This window comes from Halyomorpha halys, unplaced genomic scaffold, assembly GCF_000696795.3.
Source record: "Halyomorpha halys isolate HHAL.00 unplaced genomic scaffold, Hhal_1.1 Scaffold106.1, whole genome shotgun sequence".
Lineage (NCBI taxonomy): Eukaryota > Metazoa > Arthropoda > Insecta > Hemiptera > Pentatomidae > Halyomorpha > Halyomorpha halys.
The window spans coordinates 2,077,198-2,098,660 of record NW_027111449.1 but is presented as its reverse complement, the minus strand read 5'-3'; the positions used below and the strand labels follow the sequence as shown (position 1 = coordinate 2,098,660).

General features: G+C 29.5%; 2 protein-coding genes across 3 annotated transcripts in view; one reads left to right on the top strand and one right to left on the bottom strand.

Moving 5' to 3' along the window:
* Nucleotides 1-6,639: 6,639 nt before the first annotated feature.
* UQCR-C2 (Ubiquinol-cytochrome c reductase core protein 2) lies at nt 6,640-17,495 on the bottom strand. The gene is made up of 10 exons (XM_014415792.3): nt 17,343-17,495; nt 17,088-17,230; nt 16,735-16,926; nt 15,267-15,381; nt 14,650-14,751; nt 14,463-14,574; nt 10,879-10,984; nt 10,321-10,522; nt 7,468-7,692; nt 6,640-6,884 (listed from the first exon to the last, which is right to left on the bottom strand). Exons 1-10 carry the CDS (start codon nt 17,385-17,387, stop codon nt 6,801-6,803), a joined length of 1,326 nt encoding a protein of 441 aa, XP_014271278.1. The 5' UTR covers nt 17,388-17,495; the 3' UTR covers nt 6,640-6,800.
* Nucleotides 17,496-17,678: 183 nt separating this feature from the next.
* The window catches only part of CSN1b (COP9 signalosome subunit 1b), an 11,637-nt gene continuing 7,852 nt past the window's right edge, over nt 17,679-21,463 (top strand). The window contains exons 1-6 of one of the 2 annotated variants that reach the window (XM_014415783.3): nt 17,679-17,841; nt 17,966-18,055; nt 18,145-18,326; nt 18,412-18,709; nt 19,433-19,516; nt 20,499-20,728. In XM_014415783.3, the coding sequence (XP_014271269.1) occupies nt 17,809-17,841; nt 17,966-18,055; nt 18,145-18,326; nt 18,412-18,709; nt 19,433-19,516; nt 20,499-20,728 (917 nt within the window). In that variant the 5' untranslated portion in view covers nt 17,679-17,808. Of the gene's footprint in view, nt 17,848-17,965; nt 18,056-18,144; nt 18,327-18,411; nt 18,710-19,432; nt 19,517-20,498; nt 20,729-21,463 lie in introns of both variants that reach the window. The other variant, XM_014415782.2, reaches the window with a different exon arrangement.

Here is a 21,463-nt window from a genome sequence, read left to right as displayed (position 1 = left end):
AATTAGAACTGAAAAATACTAATGATATGATTAAATAAGTTTCAACATTATGTTGGCATCATTAAAGAAATGGAGATTTAACAATAATCAAAGCGTGGCCAAAATAGATAATAACAAGTAGGAATGGAATTAGCCTGACATTTACAAATAAATAAATGAGTTATAGTCCAATGTGCAGGAGGGGACAGGTGCATTGTAATCTCCGTAATCCTAACTTCTGTACTTCCAACTGGGATAAAAAAAAAAAAAAGTTACTTTTTATGAGCGAACTCAGGAAGTAATAACATTTTTGTTTTCAAATAATAGAGCACATTCGTAAAGGACATTTTGAACTTCTCGATCTTTAGGCAAGTTATTGTTATCACCGTGAAAATCGAAAGTGGATGTTTTTGCACAGTTTCGATATCGGGTAGTCTAATTCCTATTAAAGTGTTCATATATATTATATTTTGTTGGAATTAGAAATACATGGTATCTATTGTTAAAATCATTTGGTTCTGTAAAACTGATTTTATTAATGGTGGAAATATGTATAATACAAATTTTATTGGTGAACTCATTTTTATCACGTTTTAAATAATTCTATACAAAGATATTTTTATTTATACTTTTTTCACTTATAAATGAACGGATTAAATCATCGCTCAGCATTACTGAAGAAGTAAAAGAAAACAAAAATTTCAGCCGCTCAAAATACGGCTAGTGACCAGCGATGTTCAGGACCCATAACACCTGACAAAAGGTTAATGGAAAGAGGGAGAAAGTGTGTGAAAGAATGATAATTTTTTCTAATACTCTCTATAATCCGAAAACCCTTCCGCAGGGATTAGTTTGGATTACCGAGATTACGCAGATTTTTCAAAAATACGTATATCAAACGATAGCTAGTATAGATACTACACATCTCAGTTGTCACCTAAATGGGCCCGCTATCTTCAGCGAGGAGATGGGGGGGACTTTTTGTTTTATTAATCTTATTTATCATCCGGGGTTACTTTGGTCAAGAATGATTTTAGTCCCAAAACACGCTTGTTTGCTACGCTTGATCTAAGAAACACCATTTAATTAGCAACCTAAATTTCTAAAAACAGATTTCCAACCAAGAAATTATTTTGGGCGAAAATCAATTTAATTTTTTTTTCATTATTTATCCTTATTAAAACATTATTTGCACAATAAGTATGGATTCCTGTTTGGACTTCATAGAAATATGTATGAATAAAACAGTCACATCCCGGAATTAACATAATTCAAAAATAACATCGAGCCTTGATACTTAGTTGCTCAGTCGGTATAAGTCACGGTTGCCAGTTTCCTCTATCACAAACATTTTTAAACAAAATTAACTCTAAGCACTCAAACAGAAATTTAGTCTTAGTATAGTTGGAATCCCTGCATGCCACCTCATAATCATAGCCTAATAAATTGGCAATCATGCTACCGTTGGAAAAGATATCTAATTATTAATCACATACAATTACATCTAGCATGCCATCCCAGAGCAAGGGGGGTATGGTATCTAGTGCTTGGTCTAAATCTACAGCAATACCTTTCTGAGAATTATAGGTCGGTTCCTGATGGGAGAGATTGATAATTTAAATAGAGAGACATAATATCAATCTAAATATAAACATAGATAAATAATAAAATGCATTTCGTGTAACCGCCATCAGCCTTAGAAATGCTGGAAACGCCACGACATAGCAAAACATTACAACCAGGTAGGCTTGGACTGTGTGCTTCCCAACCTTTTTTTGAGGGCGGGATCTTTTAGTACTAGTGGGAAAATGGCGGAACCCCTACATTTCTGCAAAAGCTAAGAAATACTAGGATACCTTCTTAAAACATATGGAAAATTGAAGAAAATTTGAGATAGAGAGGTTCCAAACTGGGTTGGGTTAATGTGAAATTAACCAATCCTAAATTAATTCGCAGAACCCTTGAAAAGGCTCCCGAAACCCAGTTGGTAACCGTTGGTATAATAAATTATTTTTAGTAGAATTTACATTTATTATTAACATGAGGAGACCCCTCATCTCAGGATATTTTCTAGTAAGACCACATAGAATGGACAACTCACAATAAAGAGATAAGTATTGCACTGTAATCTTTAAGTACCACAGGTAAAAAAAGTAATACTCGACCTGATTCATGTTTTTCCATACATAAAGCAACCATTAATTTATTGTTTCTTATTTTGTTTTAGAGGGATCGAAAAAAAAAAATACATTTATTATTCTATAGTTAATTATGTCAGATTGTATTAAAAATCAAGTTTGAGACGTTGTTTAAACAGCGAAATTAGCGATTTTGCAAAATAAATAATTAATTGTAATAAAAACGTCTTAGGAAAAATATATTTATTGGTAAATAAGAATACACTTATCATAATTGAGAAAAACATAGATTTCCTACAAATCCTGTCAAATTAGTGTAGCTTCCTCAGGTTTTCGTTCGTTTTGTCTTTTTTCCACTGTTAATTATCCCTTTTCTGTATATTTTTATTGGGTACTTAATTATATTTCAAGGTTAATTATTTCTGTTTAAGGATAAAATATAAGGGACGAGACGTTTTTGAAATACGGGCGTACTTAAATTCTGATGATCTAATTTTGATAGTTCTTCTTCAATTGTCTTATTACATTTTCTTTTTTTTAATTATCTGTTTTTTTATGCAATACTGGGTTATCTGTAAATCCTAGAGGTATTGTTCAACTAATCTCCCTTTGACATCGGCCATAGTTTCCTAAAAGTTATTTCAATTGATATTAATTTTAATTTTTGATTTAAAGCTATGTTATATGCGCCTAACTAATAACTAAGCGCCTATCTCCTAATTATTTGTTTGATTTTGCTTTTATGTTTCGAAGAGTTTTAATTAATGTGAATGGTGTTCTATTTAACATACCGATTGAATTTGGATGATTCAATGTAATATAATGTTATATATAATTATTCGGACGAAAAGTTTCAGCCGGATTATTTTTTAATTACTCGCCAATATCCGCAGCAGCGGGGACAGTTGCAAGTATTAGATAAGTGTCTAACAGGCTTCCATTGAAACACATGCTCTACTGTTTACAAATTTACTCTACTTAAAATAAGGTTTTAATACTTGTCTTCATGTAGTAGGTAGTTATTAAGATATTGAGCACTGAATGAAAAATAAGCAAGAACTTAAGTTTATTTCTTCAATCCAAAGATCCCTGGCGCGATCTTGAAATAGTTTAATGTCTATTTTTCGAGGACATTTACCATTCTTGTTTAGCCCAGGTAAAAAACTGAAACAATTTCTAACAAAAGTGAACGTTGGCTCTAGAAAAAACATTTATAGTATAAATTTTCTTCATTTATAGTATAAGTATTCTCCAATAAAGGTAATTTGAATGGAAGAATAAATAGAGCACAGATAAAAAAAAACTTTTATTAGAACAATTTTATTATATATCTGTGTATATGAGATTTAGAAAAAAAAATCATTCATTTCTTTAATCTTTATTGCATTCTCAATGATGAAATATTAGTCAGCTAGTCAGATCTCTCTTCCTTCCAAAATGGCGGCTGTTTCAAAACGTTTAAAAAAATTAATTTTCCATTTTAAGCTCCATATCTTTAAACAAGAGCCCTAAAAGAGCTATTTACATTCAATGGTTCCAGAGATATACTTTTCTCAGAACAATTATAGTACAAATATTTACTAGCACTTGAATCAAAGCTAATGCAATGTACTGTAAAGTAGTTCATTACATTTATCTTTGTAGAAGTAATAATTTTCATATGAATATAAATTTTGCATATAAAATTTTGTTTGAACAACTAGAAATCAATATTTTGTGAATTTATTTTGGCAAATATTATGAAAACTACTACTCCTGGGAAGATATGCCTCATTAAGTACTTTATAGCACATTAAACTATCTTTAAATCAAATTCCGACAGACATCTGTACATATAATTGTTTCAGAGATATAATTTTTCATGAACCAAAAGTTTTGTCCGAAGAACTATAAATCAACATTTAGTGAATTTATTGTGACAAATATCATGAAAAATATTACTCCAACAAAGATAAATGTCATAAAATATTTTGTAGAGCATTAAACTAGCTTAAATTTGAGTGCTAATAGACATCTGTTTGTCTAATAATTGCCAAGCTTTCCCGAAATCAATTCATTAACAACTGATTTTTAAGTATATTTTTTATGAAATGTCGCTTTCTAAAAAAGTATATCTCTGGAACCATTAAATGTAAATAGCTCTTTTAGGGCTCATATTTCAGTAAATTTACTTTACTTTCCATGATGTTCTATTAGATTTTCTAGAGTTGTAGGCAATTTTAAAGATATGGAGCTCCGAATGAAAAATAAATTTTTTTTTTACATTTTGAAACAGCCACCAATTTTGGTGGTGGCATCTGACTGGCAGACTCTCATTTATTTATTGACAATAAAATCTCAACCAATTACTATCAAAGTTTTTATAAGAAAACGTGACACTGATTGGGTGTGCTATGGAAAATACATTCCCGAATTCCTAAGCGGAAATAGAAGAAGGAATCTTACTGGGTGTGAACATGAGTGGGGTGTTGGCGTTGATGATCGGTGGGTTTTACGCCTTAATTTCTTACTAAACAAACAAACAAGAAGGAATCTAACAAAGTTGATAAAGAACCAAATAGATACCATCCCAAGCAATATCTAAAGTTTTTATTAAATAGGATTAACTGTTGAATGGTTTGGCAACAGATAGGTTTCAAAATTTGTTCCTTGATCTATAAAACATAAAATGCAAGCAAATTCAAATTTCAGGGATGTACATTTTTTTTTCATTTACTACATAAATTGTATTTGCTTCCCTAGCTTAGAAGCAAAATACTGTCTATTAATTAGATCTATTATTTCCAAATCACCCCTACTTAAGAGGAAGTTTACAATCATTTATAATGATGAAAAACAAAAAGTACCACAACTTTAATTTCAGTTCACAGCAGCACAAAAGGTCAAGAATTTTTTCTCAGGAAAATCAGTTTATAAATATCTTGAATTTGAATATAACCTTTATAAGTGGTCAATCACTAAAAGTGGCTAGTATATTTTTGTAAATCAATTATTTTTTAATTTTGTTTATTTTTACATCAGATTTTGGAATAATAGTAACAAACTGAATAAATTTATGACAGAAGAGCAACTAATTTAATCTAGCCTTTATTTCCTCTATAAAATTGTATTTTTTCCATCCATTTTATCATGCCATCAATTGAAATATACTTAAAAAAGTGACCTAACCCAGAGCTCTGTTTAGATCATAATTCCATTTAGCAAAAAACAGAACAATTTTGATAGACAAGTGCTTCTTTCTACTGAGATATTAGAAGTATGGATGGAACTAGGTTCGCAGAGGCAGCAATCATCAATAGGGTGCACTGCATGAACAAAAAAATCAATGGAGAGATTTTTTAACTTTCACCTGTTCCTAATTTCTCTGATATTTTTAAAGCTTTATAGCTAGTCTTAAATTCAAATCAAAAAGTGTTAACTGTTGCCATAAACAGAACAGGAATTGGACAATTAAAAGTGATTACTACAAAAATATAAGAAAAAGTTGATTTATATTAATAGTGTGAAGGAAATATTATTTTGAGGATAAAGGAAAGTGTGAATGTTTTATAAGTAAAAACTTATAATTCTCTTGTCTTAATTAAGAATTATTTATGATTTATAAATAATTCCTTTGAAATATAGGATTATTAAACATTTTAAATAGCATATTAGTGCATTAAGTAGATAAATAACATTTATTTAATCATTTGTACATAAAATGAATATTTTATTTTTTATTTTTTAAATATTAGGGTAATTTTTGTTAAGAGGCCGGAACAATGCAATTTATTTAGAACCAATACGGATTGCCATATACTTGTAATTGACGATATATACCAATAATATGGACTTATAAAAAGGGGTTATTTTACTTATATAAAGTGGCTTAAGATTTTAAAGACTTATAAATCAATAACAAATTGTTTCTAAACATAAAGAGACAACAAAGTGATAATTAAAAAGGAATAAATACTGTAATTTGTTTTATTTTTTTGGCCAATACCATGCAATAATACAGCAAATCTAGTAAGTTGTTCCTAAGAATTCATACGAACAAGATATGTATCAATCTTACCTGAAAAAATTATTTTATAATAATTTATAGAAATACTGTTGAAACAAAAATATTAAAGTTACTTCAAGTGAAGTTGAAACTAATTATGAACAATCATTAGGAAGAAGTCATCTCAGCACGCAGTGAACTTCAAATAAAATACCAAAAATCAAGTATTTTGTGACATTTATGGAAATTTTATGTTTATATTTTATCACTTAAGTTTTAAGTTGTCATTGTTTATATTTCTTATATAAATAAACGATGTTTTCTCCTATATTCCAATATTTCTGGAATTCCTTTGTAATAAAGCTTAACTATTAAATTATAATTATGTCATTACATATATTATTTATAAAATCTTGTAGTCAGATGCAGTGTATTATCAAATAAATACAAATATCGCCTAAAGGTAAAAATAAAAACATAACAAACAATTGTCTAATAATTTTTCTAACTGATTGAAGGCATGAAACAAAGGTGAAGTACATAAAACAACATTTATTTTAACAAATAAATTATAATAGTTTAAAATTCAAAGGAATCAAATAATATATGATACATATTATGCAACAAAATGTATTATTACATTTTTTGTATGTACAATTAGTATTATTTTACTACAAATGCAATAGTTGTATACTTAATTACAATTCATCTAAATATGGCACTTTTCCTATATTACCAATAGTAGCAAGTGATTTCTTTCCAGACTGGATCTTTTGCAATGCCTAAAAAATAAAATAAATAAAACATACTATTACTAAAAAATAAATAAAAATAGTTTAAACTTTAAATAGACTAAATCATATTTTACATTTTAATATCACTGACAATACAGATTAAGATATTAAAAAATAATGATGTTTACAACAAGAAACTTTTGAAGCAGTATTAATTGTAAGAAGATGATTGAAGGTTAATATGAAATTTTCACTTCATTCTTTCACATATTCATAAACCCTATTTATACTGAATCAAATTTTTTTTTTAACTCTTGCTGAATGCTGGATCACAATAAATTAATTAATGAACTCCTTTTCATACTAAGGAATATAGCCATTATATTTTTGAAACCAATATCTCATTTTTGTACCCAGTAAATAAAGCAGACAGTAGAAATGAGCAGTGGGCAATGGTAAAGCAGGAATTGTACCTATATTACTCAAAGTTAAACTATTGTTTTCAATTTTCGCAGCGGGTATTTAAAGAATTTTCTTAAAGCACACGATATGTATTTGTATCCCACAAAAACTAAGAATAATATTGCATTGGCCAATTAAATGTAGGAACTGTATCAATATAACCCATTACCTGTTGCACCTGCTGAGTAGTAACTGAAGAAACCTGTTCAGCCAATTCAGCGGTAGTCTTGGGAGGTGATCCTTTGATGAGTAAAGCCTGCCCAACAAGATCATCCACTAATCCACGGCAAGTTTCGCTGGAATACAATAAGGCTGCTTTCAGCTGAGCCTTACCCCTTGCGACATCTTGGTCGGTAACTCCACCATTTAATACTTTCCCCGCTCCTTCAACAGCCTGAATTGAACAACATATTTTGAACATTATTAACAAAATATATTAAGAAAAGATACATTATTATTATTTATTAGAGGTTTAGACTAGCTAAATTCTATAATAATTTTTTATATCAAGGTCAAGGTTATCAGCCATAGATCAGATAAGCCAAAGAATAAACCAGACCAAATAATAATAGAAAACTGAGTAAATTTAGGAATATTAGTGAACATTTGCATCTGGCAACATATATATGGTATACAGAAAGGGGGAGTGCTATTTAAAAGCTAAATAAGTAAAAAACCAAAAATATCATATGGAAATAATGTATTTAATAATAATAAGGCAATGTAAAATCATTTACCAAAAACTATTAACCTATTTAATTGTACCAACGTTTCGGCTAGAGTTTCTAGCCTTCTTCAGGGCTAAGAACATAACAAGATAACAACCAAAATAAGTATAGAAAATAAAAAATAAAATATAAACAGAATGACATAAAATTAGATAGGGATCACTACCATACACCCCCTATCTTTCCGACAACATTCAAAAACTCTAACGTTCTGCTATACCCCTAAGCATCGTATTGCTTTCAGACCTCACAACACACTATCTAATATTTACACTAAACTAAAAGATCCTATCCTTCCTCTACACTGATCACATATTGTATACCGCATTCCTTGCTCCACCCTTAATTGTAATTCTGCTTATATAGGCGAAACCAAAAATCTCTTAAAAGACCGTATCAAACAACACAAATATTCTGTTTCCTCATATAATCATTCTGCTTCTAAACTTTAGGAACAATCTCTTTCCTTAAATCATTCCTTCGATTTCGACAAAACCTCTATACTTGCTACAGTTCGTAACCATGACAAAAGGCTCATCTCTGAAAGCCTCCATATCCAATTAGAACCTTCTTCCGCCAATTTAAGAACCGACAAACACGACTTATCATTAACATATTCACAAATAGTTAATTTATTAAAAAAGTAATTTTTATCATTTATTTATTTTTATTTTATTTTTATTGATTCATTTTTTTTTTTTTTATTGATTTTATTTTTTCTGTCCACTTTGTAACGAATTATTTCACTTCCTTAACTTTTTCTTACACATTTGTTGTCCCCCTCTTGTATATGTTTCCTCTTTTTAACTGTTGTTAAATACCCATGACACTTTGTCATCTTGTACATATATATATATTTTTTTAACATCTTCCAAAAACCATTTGTCGTTACCCTCTCACACACTTTCTTCCTTTAATATTTTCTACTTTTTATTTTTTACCCTCTCGTAATGTTTCCTCATAAAATATACTTAGTCATTGTTGTAACGGCTTTATTAATTCAGAGTTTGTCCGTTATTGGCGCAGTACACCATTAGGCGTTTGATTTCCAAGCTAACAAGTTTGTTTTATTTTATTTTTTCCTCACTTTATTTTACCACCCCTTCTTTTCTCCACTTTTAAATTAAATTTTCTTTTATCCATTTTTCTTACCTACGTTATTAGTTATGTTCACTATATTATTTCTGTTGTTTTAAAAATTTATTTATTTTTTTCTCTTTCTTCTATTCATTTCTTTTGTTAAACTTCACTTATATTTTGCATTTTTATCAATTATTATGGTTACATGTATTTTCTTTCTCTTCCCATTTTCAATTTTCTTTTTCTTACCATATTTCAATTATTAAATTATCAATAACTAATATGTTCATACTTCTTTGCATTATATAACTTCATTTTTACTTTATTTCTTCAATTATGTTATTTTACCCACTTTTTCAATTACCTATGTATACATTTTATTTCCCATTGTACTGGGCTGCGAGAGGGAAAATGGCGTAATAGCCCACTTCCTGTGGCATAGGAAAAAAAACATTTTATTTCCCACTTCTCTCATCACTTCATTTTATTAATTCTATTCTGTAAAATTATTCATTTTATGTCATTCTGTTTATATTTTATTTTCTATACTTATTGTGGTTGTTATCTTGTTATGTTCTTAGCCCTGAAGAAGGCTAGAAACTCTAGCCGAAACACTGGCACAATTAAATAGGTTATACCAACTTATTTGTGTTTCAATTTGACCGCACCCCCAACCATCTTCTCCTCGTACGTCATCCACGGTCAACTATCTCTCATAATTATAATTTCTGTATATAATTTAGAAAATATTGTTTTAAATAAATGATTTTCCATCAAGTCAACATTGTTAATAAATAATTTTCCTAGGAAATGTTTATTATTTATTTAATTTTTAAATGGCCCTAAACCTTTCTGGACACCATTTATTTTCCTAATAATAATTAAATAATAAAATAATGCTAAATATTCCTATAGAAGTTTATCCTTTAATACAAACTGGATAAAAATAAAGTAATAAAATTACAGAGGTTTATCAAAAGATGAAATGAGAAAAAAAAATTAGGTTTACGGAGAACTACCCTTCAAACAGTAATTTAAGAAAAAAGAAACTTCTAAATGAAATAAAAAATACTTTCTCAATAGATTTGACACAAAATTGGCTTAAGAAACTTTCCAAGGAACTGAACATGACATAAGTTGCAGGGGGGCTTGTACTTTCCAAAACAACATTAATACTATTTTAGAGATAGTACATCATATAATAGACCACTAACCGCTTTAGCATTGTAACCTGCAGAAGCAACATAAATACCAAAAAGGCCAGCATCTGAATGTGCCATTGAAAGAGCCTGAGCACTGACAACACTGCCAGCGACCTTTGAAAGTGGCCCAGATCCTGTGCCACGGGAAACTGAAGGGCCACTTCCCAGAGCGTATCGTAAAACAGCATAGACCAGGGCATCACTTTGATCCAAACTAAAAATAAATATATATAATTCAAGATGACAACTTAATATACAATAAAGACACCATCAATGTTAGTCATTTAATACTGGAAAGTTCTCTTCATTTTTATTATCAAATATAATCAATTTTTCATACTTTAAATAAACTACATGAATAACTGTGTAGTATAATTGCCATCATTAGTTATGACTTCTCGTCAGCATGATGGCAATTCGTATATTCTATTTTTAAAAATGCCTTATCTCTAGAGGTGAAAAATTGAGCCAGTGCTTGTCTGATATCTTCATGATTAATTGTCAGATTCTTCTGATATGAAGAACAAACTAAAATGGTTGATAATTTGAGTGTGTAATAAACTATTTTACCTTGGGGCTTCTGCAGCTATGATGGTATGCTGGATAGGGATGTTTTCCTCAATCCTAATTTCTCCACCACTATACTTCGATGCTTGTACAGTGCCACTGGCACTTCCTAAAATTCAAATAAAATTTTCACCATAAGGATGCAAGTATAAACAATGAACAATTAAATATTCTAAAGAAGGATAAAATATTTAATAAGTGGGGAAGTCTGACGACAAGAATGTTCGATGATTACTGTTTCACTCTTCGACAGCTAAGGATATGAATAGTATCCAGTTACAAGCAAGAAGGCCAATTTTACAATATTCAAGCATTCTATTAGCAAGCATGAGTCTAACGTTCAGTTCAAAAACCATAATTCATGGACACCGTATTAGCTCTGTGCAACATTCTACTATAGTCCTTTCTTACAACTAAGGCATATAACATTAGCATTAAATAAATAATATCTCTTACAAATCCACTAATGATCCAAAAAGTGATGCGAAACTTCAGAATCTGTTAGCAATAGATATTTCTTACAAAAATAAATGAAATATATTCCCTATAAAAGTGAGAAATACATATTTTCTACAACATGTACATTTTTATAAAATCACTTTCAAATTTAGGGGTGAGATTTTATATATATTGTAATATCCTCTTTTTGAGTAAATAGTTATTTTTTTTATATATAAATGGTTTTTAGTATGTTTTATTTTATGTATTGTTTCAATATTGTTTATTTGTTGTATTTAACCAAAAAGTCAAATATTGTGTAAAGATGCCTCATTCAAAATATTCAAGATGGCAGCACAGGTCCTTCTGAACTCTGAATTACAGCTATGTTTAAGAACGTAGATAGAAATGTTTCAATCTTTTGTTGCTTCTCAACCAAAATTGTAGTACAAATCAATCTAAAATGAGCAAGAAGACGATAAAAATTTATAAGTTTATATCGTGAATCATTGTAAGTGAATTACAGCGGTTTTGCTACAATCTACAATCGAACAATGAAGATGTAGGTTGGGTCAGACCACCCTTTGTTTACTGTCAGTGTTAGATATTTGGAATGAAGATATCAAGAGTCAGCAGTCATCCAAGAAGATTGTATAATTAAAGGAAGATCACTCTTTGTTTGGATCGCCATTGGATTGGACATATCCAGGAAGCTAGGAAGAGGACCAAGCTTTTAGCTACTGTCAGGGGCAGTATCATTAAAACAAAGACTTTGAGAACCATCATTCATCAAAGGAGCATATATAATTGGTTAGTTTGCTCTACCTAGGATTTAATTATATTTGTAAAAGTAGCCATTAATTTAGTTAAGTGTCTTTGTGTTCTGATTGTCTAGATAGCCCGCCATGAGATGAGAGTCAATATATAATTTGAAATAGAATTATCATATCTATTTAATATTTGATCTTTTAATTTAACCTTATCATCTTCAAAGCTATATTTTAGCTATGAGAATAAATATAAACTATTGAATTCCCTTTTATTTATTTTTAATATATTTTAAATATTTCAATATATATAGGTAATTTGTGATTCAATAGAAATTTGGTTCCTATTTCTCAAGAGTAAGTGTATATAACGAAATAAAATACGCAAGCCATTCTTGCAAAACATTGCAGCAATGCGGAAAAGATGTTATCTGAAATGGATTACTCTCTTTAAAGTGATTTTGGACAGGAAAAAGTTTTGAGAAGGAAAACCCTTAACAAGAATATAGGAATAATAGGTGGGGATCTATTACTTAAATTAAATTTTTCAAAAGATGAACAAAATACAAGAGTATTTGTAACAATGTTTCAATCTAAAGAAATATGAAGATTAGTAAAAGTAAAGATTAGTAATAATAAATATGCTATTGGGTTAAATCATGATGATTTAATGGTCCAAATGATTTCTTACCAATCTCAACTATCTACATAGCGATCAATGTCATGAGCAGAAACTAGCCCACTTGGTAGTGAAATCCAATTTCCAGTTGCAGGAATGTATGATGGAAAATGTACTATTGCCCAAATACATGCATCTATGGAGTGTTTAAATGTAAAATAAAATAAAATACAACAAATAGTAAAAAAAAGGTGTCTTCAATGAATTTCTGGAACTTCCCGTGATTCATCATTTCTAGAAGTAGATTTATACCTTGGAGATAGGGCTGACATGCTTTCACAAACACAATATATTCGCTTTTGTGAAAAATTAGTAGCATTAATTGCATAATAACTTAAATGAGTTCCAATTTCCCATGCGGTCCACTCGAATATACTGGATAGCTGCAGAAACGACATGATAAACAACCATAGTTGAGCTTGTTATGCTAATGTTTGTTATTTATCCTCGTGCACCAATAGCTCAAGTTTCAACTTCAGGATCACAGTATCATTATCAATGAAATCAAATTCGGCAGCCATATTGAAAAATGTATAACTATTAGTTGTGTTTCTTATCAGTGTCATTCACAAAAATTTCTTATCATAGATAAAGAAAAATATGTTGGAGACAATGTCCTCATTTTGCTGGAGTATAATTAAATCACTTATTTCAGAAATCACGCATGTCATATTTTTACTAGTTTTGAGTTAAGTGTGGTTATAGAAACACACCATAGTCACATCTATTTGTGAAAAAACAGTACATTTTCCATCATACATTCCTTGAAAAAATTAGTTAAAAAGACTTTTTTTAGAGTGGAGAGAACAAGTTGTTTCTTCAAAATAACCAGTTGGCTTACCTGCTGTATTGATTTCACTGCTACCAATATATAAAAAATATACTGTTTCTGATGGGACATACGGCCAAGGCATTACAAAAGATCTAAGTTTTATGGCATCAACATTCAAAGAGTTTGAACACTCCGAAAAATGTAGAGGAAAGGTTTTTGGCCAGGAGAACTTATCAGGTCTTTTGAAAAGAATATTTTCATGGATGAAGTTGTCAAATTATCTTTCTCCTACTCAGCCAACAGTAAAATTATACCCACAAGGAAATGTAGATATTAATAAAAAGAAATTGAGGATGAAGATAAAGAAGGTTTATTAATTAAAATAAACCTTACAACGCAAGTTTCTCAAACAATAAATGCAGCAACAAAATTTTCTTCATATCAACTTTAATACAAAGATCAATCAATTTTTAGACATTCACCTTGCCAGTAAAAACCATATCAGAGTAATTTTTAGCTAGAGACTTAAAACTGTTTTCAACTTTAAATCCCTTAACTCTACACCAAAACATACCAGCTAGAATATCAAGAAAATACTTTGGATGTAGAATTTCATGAAAAATATTTTTGTAACTATTCACCATTTCTGTTCAACTGATAGATTCCGAGTTGAAAGAGAAAACTAGCAGAGTGCCTTTCACGCATTTGGGGATATTTTATCCATCTAGTAGGTGGAATCTCTTTTGATTCTTATTTCTGATTCTAAAATAAAATAGTATTTGGAAGGGCAAAACTTTATGAATTATTTCCTGAAAATGCCCATTTTGGTTTAATATCAGGCAACTAAAGATATGTGAACAATGTTCACATTTTGAAAGAGGTAGAGAATATAATAAATATCAATAACGTATGTATATACTTGAATACATACCAGTACTGAGGCCCAGCGAATCGGCAAAACAAGTCAGACTTGCTTGAGGTATTCCGCAACCGGCTATAGCAGCTTTGTCTGCAGTTAAATTATGAGCGGCATAATGTTGCAGCTACAAAAATGTAATAGAGTATTTCTCTAGCAAAATATATTAAATATGTTTGATTAAATTGATTATCTATTATACCGTTTCACTGTTAAGTTTCTTTATATTGAATTCTCGAACAAAAATAGAATTTCCAAGCCCACTTCTAAATGCAGCTGTGTGGATCAAATCAATCACTTTTGCCTGTAATTTAAGGTAGCTTATTTAAAGTACAAAATAGATATAAAATAAAATATTTAAAACATAAATTTAATTTTTGTATTATCAGTATTTGAAATAACTTTTTTTTTGTTTATATATCACTGCCAAAGGACTTAGTATGAGTATGAAAAAAAGCACAACCACAATTGTTAAGAAAAAAAAACCAATTCATCGTTTTAGAGAAATCTTATCTAGACCATTGTAGGATACAATTTTTTTTTCTGACATCAAGAATTCTTAAAATATATCTCTAAAATGAAGCATAATTTTGTTTTTTATAAATGGTATAAGATTGTTTGATTTATTTTAGACTTACAGGTGTTACAGTTTAAATGATGATATATCACAATGTTTTAATCAGATTTAAAAACTGTATTATTTTCAGTAAAAATTATAGTACATTTATGTTTCTATCTTGTCCATAAAAAAATAATTCTTTATACAAAAAAAAAATTGAAAAATAAAAATTTTACTATAATACAATAAATTTAAATTACTTGTGGAGGCAATGAAGCCAATTCAACTTTGATTCGGGAAACATTGTCAGACAGCTCCCAGGGCCTGAATTCTTGTCCGGTTATAGCCTTCTTCATTATATCAAGGCCTTCATTTCTGAAATTAGCATAATTTTTGTAAATTAAATATCCTTAATACAAATATGAAACTAATATCTATATTTTAAATGAATTCAAAGCAATAAGAACAAATGCCAAGAAAAATCTGAGATTGGTGTAACGTTAAATTATTAATTTTAAAAATATGGTTTCAACCCACTACACATAAGAAATGCATTGGACATAAGGATTCATGTTAAGAAAATAAAAATTGTTGAAGCATCTAGTGAAAAAGTTCCATTTTTGTAGCAATTGATATTTCAGCAGGATCTGTTGGCTAAGGACATGCATATCATAAATAATGTTGAATTGAACATTTCTTTATTAAGTTTTTAAAAATTCATTTTATGTTGTTTCTATTTTCCTTGGAACAGATTTTATATAATACACTGTTATGCCTTTTGTATAATACATGCACTTTTTCCCTTAGGTTCAAAATATGTCATCTTCGATGAAGGTCACATTCATATTCCCTTCCCTCAAAATGTCAACAAATTAACAATCAGGATAGTGTCCTTAATTTTATCTTTCATTTAGATCTTTTAGAATAATCACTTCGTTTAATTTAACAAAGGTTTTAATTGGAATAACATAAAATCAATCCATAATCATTGCTGATACATTATTATTAATGGACTAAAACTAAGGAAACATAAAAAAAAAATAGTCATATGTCTAAGTATTAAAAAAGGGAAATTACGCGAGCTTAAGAGAATGGATAACCCATTTTACATCCATGGAGTAAATAGTAAAACAAACAAACATGTCCTCATATCATAAAAAATAAATTATTCCGTGAATCAACATAACTTTGATAGAAACATTAGCTGGTAAAAGAAACTGTAAATGGTTAGACGTCAATTCCTTACTTTCTGATTTCCTAAACTAAACTTCTTTTGTGCCAAAACAAAACAAATTTGAACAAAGAAGGTTGATCTCAATTCCTTCCATTAGATTACTCAGGTATGCATACAGACCATGCAATTATTTTAAATGAATCCTCCAGTTAATTAATCCAAAATAATTATTAATATAAAACAAATAAAATTAATTCAAATTAGTAATTATATTTCATAAAAAAAAAAATTCTACATCATGTAACACAAATAAATTAAAAAAAATATTATCATTCATAAAATTCTGCATGAGTCTTGATAAAACGCAAACCTATTCCTGAGGATGAATCTTTCTTTCTCAAAATTAGATCTTGTTAATTTGATATGAGCATTCTTTAAAAGTCAATAAGGATTTGAAATTAGTTAGATAAGATATAAGATCTGCTAAATGATAGCTAAAAGATTTGCTCCTTCATTCACTTAAAATATTTAAGAACACAAAAATAAAACCTTACATATTCTTAGCAGAAGATTCAAGGACATAGACAATTGATTCTCGATCAGAAGTGGCGGTGAGGCTAGCACCAATCTGCTGCAAACTGCGACAGATATAGAATGAAGTTGCAGAACTAGTGCTAAGACCTGCAGAACTTCGAAGAATGTGACTAGCTCCATAATTCTCAGAAGTTTCATTACGACTTCCAGCTCTGAAAATTGTTATAGTTAGTTAAAATTGTAAATTACAATCATGTGTGAGGATTGTCATAACTTCTTTTCTTATAACGAATTTTAAGGTAAGGCAAGCAATCTTATACAGTGATTCCGAGGATGGAAAATATATTATTTAAAGTATAACAAATAAGCATACCTGAATGCTACAGCTACTTGTACAAAGGGTTTGGGCCCACATCCTAAAGAAGTAACTACAGCCTTATTTGGAAGAGTAGTAACTTCTACTTTATTTTGACATCCTGCAGCTTTGGGAGCAGCAGCAGCAGCAAATGTTCTCTTCTGCACACAAATGATATTTTTGTGACATTTTCAAAAAGTAGTGGTTAAAATAATTTAAATTAAATCAGGGAAAATAAATTCAAACATATATAATTTAATAAAATTTACAAACCGCCAATGTTTGGAGAAGAGGAACTTTCGAAACACTAGAAGCCATTTGATAATAAGATTTCGTACAATCAGAACTTCTGGGATAAGTGGAATATCAGAGAGAAAATATGGAAGTTTTGCCAACACAAACATATTAAAATTATGGCCTCCCAGCAAATAATGAAATAGCATATTATAAAAGCCATAATATTATTTAAAAATTAAATATAAATAAATATAAAATGCTTTTCAAAAAATTAGAATTTTAAATTAAACAAATCAAAAACAAAAAGAGTATTTAATACTTATTAAAATAAGTGTACTACAAAATCAACACTGTATTGTCTTGATTGTGAAGAGAGGTTCTTCATAAGTCAAGGTTATACAGCCGAAAGCCGTGGTTTATAATTTTGTTTGTAAATAAGAAGCGTTTCATTATTTTAGCTAAATGTTAATCTTTTGAATTTAGTACCTTTCCTCGAACGTAAATGGCAAACAATCAAGTGTCACCAATGATTCTCGTAAGTGTAAGTAAGAATTATTAACATTAATCATTTCTCTTAAAGATTTGAAGTGTTGGCAAATCTTTAATATATGGCCATATCACCTTATATTAAACACTCTTTGTTCATGATTTGTATGTAGAATGCAGTTGAGCCTATGCAGGTGGATGCACCACCTGAAGACAATGATAATACTGAAGAAGACCCTTATCTTGTGGAAAATCCCACTCTAGTAAGTTCTTCACTTTATGCCTCTGAATGGTTTAGCTGTTATAGTAGATTGACGATTAAAAGTTAACTTGTAATTAAATTTTTTTTTAGGATCTTGAGGTTTATGCTAATAGTTATACTGGACTTGCACGGCTAAATAGACTCACCTACATAGCAGATCATTGTCCTACTCTACGGATAGAAGCATTAAAAATGGCCATATCTTATGTCATGAATACTTATAATGTCAGTCTTTATCAGCAGCTTCATAAAAAGTTGCAACAAGCTGTTGGGTATGTTAAAAACATAGTTTTACTTAATATTGATATTCTGTGATTAATATGAATTACTAATAACTAGTATTTTGTTGCTGTACAGAAATGTATCAGTACCTGATGTGGCTGGATCATGCCCACAAGATATTCCTGTTTTTGATCCTTTGTGGGTCGAAAACAAGTCAAAGAAAGCAGCCTTAAAACTTGAAAAGCTTGATTCCGATCTTAAAAATTATAAAAGCAATTCTATCAAGGAGTCAATTCGCCGTGGAAATGATGATTTAGGTGATCATCATCTTGACTGTGGTGATCTGTCTAATGCCCTCAGGTGTTACTCGAGGGCGAGAGATTATTGTACTTCAGGAAAACATGTTGTAAACATGTGTCTTAATGTTATAAAGGTATATATGGTAATTTTAAACAATTTATTAGTATTTTATAAAAACATTTGAAACTAGATTATTGACTTATTATTTGATGATAAGAGATTTTTAAGAATCCGATTGTAAAATCAACAAAATCTTTGTTGGAAATGTGAGAAATCAGATGTGATTGAAAGTGATGAAAAGAAAGTAAGGATTATGGAAATAATAATAAGGATTTTGGGCTTACCTTCCCCCATCCTCAGACTTGGAGTATTGCTGAGTGGTGTGCTATTACGCCTGTTTGTTTCTGAGATTTTCCTCCCTCTGTTTGTTTTTTTTACTGAGTTCTTCCCTCACATTGATTTGTTACTGAGATTTTTATTAAAATTAACTTAGTCGTAGTTTCACTCAACAGTTTCAATTTTTTTAGTTATTGGTAATGGCTTTCTTGTGATATTTCACTTGTTCTTTTAGCAATTGTCTATAAGATTTGGAAAAAAAAATTTCACTAATACTCTTGTATAATAATCTATGATCTGCAACAAACCATAACCAACACTCACTTATTGATCTAGCCTTCGAACCAGACCTGGATGGTAGTCTGCTTCAAATAGATATTTAATAGGTTGCCAAGATTAAGTTCCATTATTGAGGCAATTAATGAGCCAATTTTTATTTTAAATAACAGTTAATATTTGTTACTATGTTTGAATTTATTTTTACTTTATCTATGTGCTTCTTTTTTTTTTTTTTTTTTAGGTTAGTGTGTATATAACAAATTGGTCCCATGTTCTCAGTTTTGTAAACAAAGCAGAATCAACTCCTGATTTTTCGGATTCTCAGGTAAATATTTTGTTCATTAATTGTAGTTACCTTTTGTATTTGTGTTTTTTTATTTTATGAGGGTCAGTGGAAATCTTCAGCATGCTTAAATAGAGAGAAAGAGAGAGATGATTGGCCGTTTGTTAATTTGGAGGAGTTGGTCAGTACTACAATCAAGAAAAAGAAAAAATAATTATCAACTATTTATTTATTGACCACAATGTAGGTCTTTGTTAGGGCTACAATAAAAAGGTACAAAAAAGATATAGTCAATGCAAGGGTAAAAGAGTAACATAAGAAATATAAAGGTGGAGGTATTCAAAATATCAATAAATTAGATAAAATAATGAAGATGATAAAGATAAATACTGAATGAATTATTAGTAATTAGATGAAAACATGTATAAGTAGGATGTTTGGCTAAGTACACACTTATATAAAAAGTGGAGTGATTTATGTATCTGCATAAAACATCTCTAAACCATCAATTACATGTCCAAAGGTCATAACATACGTTAAATTTTTTGACACATAGTTTTTCCACAGATCTTTATATTTCAGAAACGCTCTTTGCCCGAAGATAGATTTTTGTCCAATTGTCTGACAATTATTTCTCAGCAGGAAGGACTGATTTTTTTTTTTGTTTTGTTTTTGTAGGGTTTTGGTCTTTGAAGCATGTGTTCCAAATAAGCCGGTAGCCCGACACTATAGTTTCCAAAAGGGCTTTAAAAATTTTAATGAAACTTTCCATTTTTTTTTTATTAACTTTTTTTTAAATCATTTAACAATTTATATGCTTAATATTGTTTACCATGTCATTATTTAGGATACAGGTTCAAATATAAAATTCTCTCTTTCAAAATTTAAAAAACCAAAACTTCTTTGGATACATTCCTGAGTATAAGATATTATTCTTGGAAATATTAAAATAAACCATAAACTTTTAAAACCAAAATTCTTAAAATATTAATATTCATGAATCATATGTATTTTGGTTTTACAGGGGAAAGAAAGTAGTCAGCTAATTCTCGGAAAGCTCAAATGTGCAGCTGGTCTTGCAGAACTGGCGACTAAGAAATACAAACAAGCGGCTAAGCAGTTTCTTCAAGCTAACATTGATCATTGTGATTTTCCAGATCTTTTGTCCCCTAACAACATCGCTGTTTATGGTGGACTCTGTGCTCTCGCTACCTTCGATAGAGCTGATCTCCAGAAGCATGTAATCTTTTCAAGGTATTATTTTATTCTCATTTCTATTTCCGATGAATTAAAATATTTGTTTGTCACATAGGATTACATATTACCCTAACATTAGATGTGTTTTTATAAATTTAATCTGCTGGAAAATGGAAATGGATTGTGGAAATGTAAAGTAATGGAAATAGATTAATTGAATTAATCTTAGAATGAGTAACTGTTTTTATATATGGTTGCTATATGCATGCTCTGTCACTTTCAAATTTCTCTTTGTCTTTATTATTACAATCCACTTTTCATGCTGTCTATTAGATTGCATATTATCTCTTTGTGAATATTGTCCAAGCTTGTACCTAAAATAGGATGTAGGTCATCAGTACTGTAGGTTTACATTTCAAGGATGCATAATGAGGGAATTAAAAATCACAGGGATGCCTCAGTAATATATTGTTTAATATTTTAAGAAGTCAGTGATTTGTGGGTGCTCAGAGTGCCTCTTATTGGATTTGAACTCATCCCTGTCCATTGGATGGTTCCTCTATGATTCATACAAGGGCATACTGATTTGATGGGAATGGTTGATTAGACTCATATAACTTTTTCTGATGGGTCTAAGACCATTTTTTACTCTTAAGATGATTGTATTCTAATCTGGATAATGGTTTATAGGTTTTTTTTTTTTTTTTTTTTTTTAATAATTTATTTATTGATATTTACAACTGTATACACATATATACAACAAGTAAATTTGCTGTAGGTGACATAGTGACA

What these genes read in the sequence shown, in the direction of transcription:
- UQCR-C2 (XM_014415792.3), bottom strand. Translation starts at nt 17,387, where the DNA reads ATGGCTTCTAGTGTTTCGAAAGTTCCTCTTCTCCAAACATTGGCG. An exon ending in TGGCTTCATTGCCTCCACAA is followed by an intron (nt 14,752 to 15,266) that starts GTAATTTAAATT and finishes CTTAAATTACAG; the next exon opens with GCAAAAGTGATTGATTTGAT. An exon ending in AGAAACTTAACAGTGAAACG is followed by an intron (nt 14,575 to 14,649) that starts GTATAATAGATA and finishes ACATTTTTGTAG; the next exon opens with CTGCAACATTATGCCGCTCA.